The sequence below is a fragment of the Castor canadensis genome, chromosome 12 (assembly GCF_047511655.1).
Source record: "Castor canadensis chromosome 12, mCasCan1.hap1v2, whole genome shotgun sequence".
NCBI lineage: Eukaryota > Metazoa > Chordata > Mammalia > Rodentia > Castoridae > Castor > Castor canadensis.
Window position 1 is genome coordinate 128956693 of NC_133397.1, and position 6466 is coordinate 128963158.

The 6466-nt window shown below is 47.1% G+C and overlaps 1 protein-coding gene across 4 annotated transcripts in view; it reads right to left on the reverse strand.

Annotated features, from left to right (window-relative positions):
• Fnbp1l (formin binding protein 1 like) overlaps positions 1-4572 on the reverse strand; it is a 95537-nt gene extending 90965 nt beyond the window's left edge. For 3 of the 4 annotated variants that reach the window (XM_074050961.1, XM_074050959.1, XM_020171840.2), the window contains exon 1: positions 4358-4572. Coding sequence is in view for 3 of the 4 variants with exons in the window: in XM_074050959.1 (XP_073907060.1) it covers positions 4358-4381 (24 nt within the window). In the remaining variant the exon portion in view is untranslated. The remainder of the gene's footprint in view (positions 1-4357) is intronic. The other variant, XM_074050960.1, reaches the window with a different exon arrangement.
• Positions 4573-6466: the final 1894 nt, after the last annotated feature.

Genomic DNA, 6466 nt, shown 5'->3' on the forward strand with positions numbered 1-6466 from the left:
CAGTACAGCCAAAAAAAAAAAAAAAAAAAAAAAGGTGGGTGTGGGGGTGAGTGAATGCATGGTTCAACTGGTAGCAGTTCAATGTCCAATACACGAAAAAAAAAAAAAAAAAACCATGCAGCATTGAGAGAGAGGCCACATTCACATCATGTAGTTAACAGAGGGCACTCCACACTGTTGTAGAGATAGAAAAGTGCAGGGTGACAATCTCTAATCTCAACATCTGAAACTCGGCCAATGTGATGGCACCCAGGAAAGTCTTCATTGATAAGTCACAGTCAAAACACAGGTGCGCTACCATGTTGTTTAAAACTGTCTTCAGGCTGTGTATATAGCAGTATCAAAGCATAAATGACTTTTCTGTATATCGAGTCCCATCCTAAAGACATTCATTATGTATATTTGAGTATTCCACAATCTGAAAAGATTGGAAATCTGTACTGGATGTTAAGCATTTAGATAAGTGATACTTGACCTGGACCACCTCAAAAGGACTCATCTCCTAAGGTCAGGAAAATTGCCTTAGCAATTTTCACCATATATAACACAGTGCTTCTAGTACAACAGACATGTAATAACTGCTTTATTTTTTAAACAAAACGAAATTTTTACAGTTTCACAGCCTTTGAAAAAGTGACACTGTTCACATTAAGCAACTTTCTTTGTCTACCTCCTGTAGGCAAGTACCCTCTAAAAAAGGTTAAACAAAACTGAAGTTAACATTAGATATGATCTAACTAGTACTCTACAATGGAACTCAATTCTTTTGTTCCAGAAGACAGCCAGGGCAAATAGTGAGACCCTGTCTCAAAAATATTCAATACAAAAAAGGGCTAGTAAAGTGGTTCAAGTGAGAGTGCCTGCCTAGCAAGCACAAGGCCAAGTTCAAACCCAGTAAGGCGGGGAATGTTAAGCCAGGCATGGTGTCTCATGCTTGTATTCCCAGCATTTGGGTGGCTGAGGCAGAAAGATCATGATTTTGAGACCAGCCTGGACTACACAGTGAGATCCTGTCTCAAAGAAAGAAATATTATATAAAGTGCTTTAAAAACAAAGATAAGAACATTAAAGGGTTAAGACTGAGGGTGAGGCAGAAAGGATCTACCTCATCTATCAACAAACCCACATTTTTCATTTGTTTACAAAAAATTATCATAAGCTTTGCTTAGCTAATAATACGATGAAAATATCAACCTTTAAATTACACACTATTAAAACAAAGGGCCAATTGCATAGACCAGGGCACTTAAGGCATAAAAAAGGTTTATTTGCCCCTCTACATTATATGTGATATTAGGAGTTATCTCCTAACTCCTAGACTACTGACCAAATTACCCGTGAACAACAAAATTTTTCATAAACCACTTGAATGCGAGGTTCCCAGCCATAATTTTTTAACATGTATACACACACCCACACACACATACATTTTTTTCTCTGTTGAATTTCAACTGACTTCTCAAAAAATTAAAGTTTTCTTCTCATAAGTAAAACTCATTGACTAAACTCAGGTCTTCTCCAATTTATTTGTACAAAAAAAGAGCTAATAATTACAAAATCTGTGCCTGTGAAATCATTAATTCACATTTAGCTTTCTTTCTGATGCAATGGTTCTACAATAATAAAGAAATAGCACAATAACAATACCTAAGACGTTACCATATGACCACTATGTGTCCTGAAAAAATGAAGATACTGTCATCTCTTTGGTGTTCTCCAGATCAACAGAATGCAGAATTGTGATTCTAGAACTGGATATATTCACTACCTAACTTAAATGCTCATTTGGAACACTGGAAGTCCTTCAAAGCACAGCAAATTGTCAGTTAATTCCTACCCCCTCACACACTACACACAAAAGTCTGACACAACCCACTTGGCAGATTACTGTTGATTCTGCCACCCAATGCCAGGAGAACAGCAGTTCTGTGGAATCCCTTAATTCTCAAATTTAATGTGAGACTTTAAGAAGCAGTAAAATAGCAACAAAATTCCACTGACTGTTACAAGAGGAGTATTTAACTGCTTTTTTGTACCCACATATTTTCAGTTTAATTACTTTTGGGACAGTAATGTGACCCTAAACATGAAATAATATGAAAACTAATTTCTAAATTTAAAATTTGATGAGAATGTTCCCAGCCTCCAATTTCTCAATGCTAAGAGACAGTATAGGTGTTCATATTACATTACTTCTTTGGAAGCACAACATCCTTATTCAAAACTGAGAACAGTGAAAACAGAACATCTAGCCAAACCTTCACAAAGCTTATTCCACTCCCAACAACAGCCTAAGTTCTACTTATCTAAGGGTGAGATATCGAGTTATTAGCGGGCTGTACATATTTAGTATCTAATAAATGTTTCCTTCAAGCCTTCAAACTACTAAGAACTTTAAAATGTGACTTACTAAAATTTAAGAGAAAGGGCTAGAGCTGTAGCTCGGTGTTAGACTGCTTACCTAGTGTGCACGAGGGTCTGAATTCTATCCCCCATGACCGTCAATTTTTTTTTTTTTCTAACTGTACTCAGGGCCTACAACCTTAAGCCACTCTACCAGCCCTTTTTTGTGAAGGGGTTTTTGAGATAGGGTCTCATGAACTATTTGCCAGGGTTGGCTTCAAACTGAAATCCTCCTGATCTCTGCCTCTTGAGTAGCTTGGGTTACAGGCGTGAGCCATTGAGCCCCGCCTCCAAAAAAAATTTTAAGAGAAAAATTAAAAATCTTTTTTTCAGAATTTCCAAAGGATATAAAACAATTTTTAATTAGAACAGAAATTTTCATCTCTCCTACAGTTTATCTTTTCAGATTGCTGAGAAACTATTTAAATGGTCAAAGTGGATAACTAAATCACTAGAGACACTGAGGGCTGAAATTGTTTCTGAATGCATTAATATTTAATTCTTTAAAAAAGTTTAAAAGTTACATTTTAGTCTTCCCTAGACTATTTTAGTTTTCTTAAAGCTTCTTCTATAGTGTGAAACAAAGTGAATTTTTTTTAATCTTAAGGATAGGAGGCGTAGCTCAAGCGGTAGAGCATCGTCTAGCAAGCACAGGCCCTGGTTTGGAAGTCGAGAACAGCCCAAAAAAAGAAAAAAAATTTTTTTTTAATTAAATGAAAACATACATCTAAAAAATATGCCTCCACTGTACCTTTTAAAAGTACTATGCTTACATTCTAGTTCACTTTCGCACCAAAAACAAAAGTACCTGATCATTACAAAAATGGGAAATAAAACTACACCCCTTCCGTCCACTGATGACCCTATAATCAATCACAGAATGTACAGATAAAAGCGGAGGGACCAGTAATGCCTGAGATCCTAACCAACGCAGAGCAGGACGTTCCATGACTGATTCCTTCCAGCTCTCCCCGCGGGTGGAAGGCCGGGCTGCGCGGAACCGGCGGGGGTGGAGGTGGATAGGGCGCGCTCCGCCGTGTTTTCCCTTGGGGCGGTGTGTGCAGACAGGCAAGCACTTGTCCAGTTACAAGGATTCCCGGGACGGCTGACGAAGTAGGTGTCCAGCAGCGTGAGCTCTCGAGTCCACATCGTGAAAACGAGAGGCCATTTCGCCCTGGCATTTAGCGATCTGCGGCCACTCCCACCCTGACCGAGCGCACACACTCAAACTTCAGTCTCCCGGGCTCTGCCGTGGTTTCCCCGGCTCCTCGCAAACAAAGGCACGGCAAATATGCACAGGTGGGACGGAGAGGGGCGTGGCGACGACGGGGACAGCGCCCCGTGCCGGGTCCCCGCCGCACCTGGCCCGCCCCGCACCTCGGTCCGCGCACCTGGGCGCCGGCATTGTGCGGAGGCCGGGGAGGAGGGCGGGGTACCGCCCGGCCCACAGCCCGCCGGGTCACCGCAGCCCGAAACGCGGGGGGGGGGGCGGGGGAGGGGGGCGGCGACCCGGCAACGGCCCGGGCGGGAAGCGGCGCGGGCAGGGCCGGACCGGGCCTGGCTGGCAGCGAACAAAGCCGCGCACCTGGGCCGGGGCGGCGCCGCCCGGTCGTGTCCCTCCCCGAGGCCGCGGTGGCCCTCCGGCCCGCGGACAGCGCCCCGTGGGGACAATGGCCCCCTCCCCCGCCCCCAGGCGCGGAGATACAAAGGGAGAGGAGCGGCCGGCGCCCAGCCAGGCGTCGGAAAAGCGTCCGCCGTCCGGGCGCCGCCCCAGCCCCGCCGCGGAGCCCGAGGCGCGAGCGCGGACCCGCCACCCGCGACCCTCGCACACAAAGAGAAGCGGCGGCCCGCGGGAGCCGAGGCCCGGACACCCCTCCGCCGCCCTCGCCGCCAACGGCCCGCGCCCGCCGAGCCGGGGTCCGAGCGCGCCGCCGCCCGGCGTTCGCTTGCTCACCCACAGCTCCGTGCCCCAGCTCATGGCGGAACTCGAGGCCGCTCGGGCCGCCCGCTGTCCGTGCGTCCGGAGGTTCCGACGTCGTTCTCCGGTGGCCGGCGGGCTCGCGGCTCAGCGTCTGTGCCTCGAAAGGTGCCGCCACCGCCGGGCTCCCAGTGAGAGAGAAAGACGCGACTGGAGAAGCCGCCGCCGCGTCCCCGCCTCCCCGCCTCCCGCCGCGGGGAGGGGAGGGGCGTGGCCTGTGCCGGGGGGCGGGGCGGAGGCGGGCCTGGCGGCCGCGGTGCACCCTGGGATCGCTGCAGACTGCGAGTCTGGCTGCGGCCGGCCAGGACCATGGGCTTGCGGATCCCGCTTCGTGGTTCCCTCGGGAGCCGCGGTCCCGCCGCCGCGGGCACTCGGTCTCCCCTCTTCCTACCCCCATCCCCGGCACCAAGATGGGGAGGAGGAAAGGGAAGGACGCCCCCCGCTTCTGGACCCTGGACCCCGTAATTGAAGCGGCTCCAGCCACCCCCCCCCGCCCTTCTCCCTGTTGTCTCACCCTGACAAAGAAACCTCATCCACGTCTTTGGGTTTGGATTGAGGATTTAGGTTTTATTTTAATTTTTTAGTTAACGACCTTTTTGCTTAAGGCAATCTCTCATTTCCACCTTAGGCTACCTGGGGTCACTAAAATTCGTACAGTTGGAACGTCAAAGGTGAATGAATGCAACGTTCTCTGTTTCTGTTTTTAGTAATAAAGCCCTTTCGGTTTTATTGTAAATTCTTTCAGGGAACCCTAAAAAGGCAAATGATCCAGTAAATGTTTGGGGACGTTCCCACAGAGATGGGAGGCAGGTGAACCAGCTGTCCTTCGCAGGTGACTTCTAGGATGGAGTCCTGGGTGGGAGTGGGGGGACAGGTGTGTCCCTGGCAGGCAAACAGCAGCCTGTCCAGAGCTCAGCATCTCCAGCCCGAGATGTGGGCGTCTTCCTTTTTCCTCTGTAGAGTTACTTCAGGCCTAACCCGTGACTAGGCCGCCAGCAAGCACAGTGTGCTTGGCAACCCCTACACCTGTGCTAGTGTAAATGGCTCGTGTACGCACGAACACACACACCCTCAGTCCCACCAACTACAGGGGTGCTCCTCAGTGAGTCAGGACGGCTGTGTCTTCAGAAGTTTTCCCAACAGGCTCAGTGTCAGAGTTGGAAACTCCTCCTCCTGCACCTGCAGCCTGCACAGGTGCCCGGCCTCTTGAGCCACAATCTTTGCCCCCACCCAGCTGCACTCCTTCTGGGAGTCAGACAAATAACCTGTGCTTTCCTGGCACGGCAGCACCACGCCCTGCAAACCCTGTGCCACCCTTCTCTGAGCTAGCCTGATACTAGCACACAAATTCTCCCTTCCAGCTGGCTAAGGGCCAATTTTTAAATGCTCAATTGTACCACACAGGAAAAAGTCTTAAGCACTGATTGAGCCACACTTTCTAATATTTTTCTATACTGCATGTTTCCAACAGAATTCCTCAAGATTCTGCATGCCAGCTATCAGTGCTAACCACCTCTCCCCTCCCTACACATCAGGAATGTAGCTAGCAATCATAAGTACCACTAATTAGTAAATGAAAATATATTTATGAAGTGGATCGCTCACTATTTAGAACCATTCCATGACTCAGATTTATTGTCTAAGTACTATAATAAAATTTAAGACATAGGGACCATAATTTAAGCCAAAATTACATGCTTCCCTGCCATTGGCATTAAGACCATACTGTTTTACATAAAGTTTTAACCTCCAATGTGAGCATTTCTGTTCTTCCAAAGTTTCAGAACAGGATCCACAACTAAAACAACTCATTTCTCTTCAAAAAAAAAACCAGCTAGATTGGGGGACATCAAGCTTAATATTCAAATTTATATAAAATTTCTGTTATCCTCCATTACTGTAACATTTTAGGTATGATTAATATGACCAATTTAAATTAATCTCTTTTAAACACTTATTTGTCATTTAAAAAATTATTTCATTAAAATTCACTACAAGTTTTTTGGGAAGGACTGGGATTTGAACTGAAGGTTTCATGCTCACAAAACAGGTACTCTACCACTTGAGCCACACCTCCAGTCCATT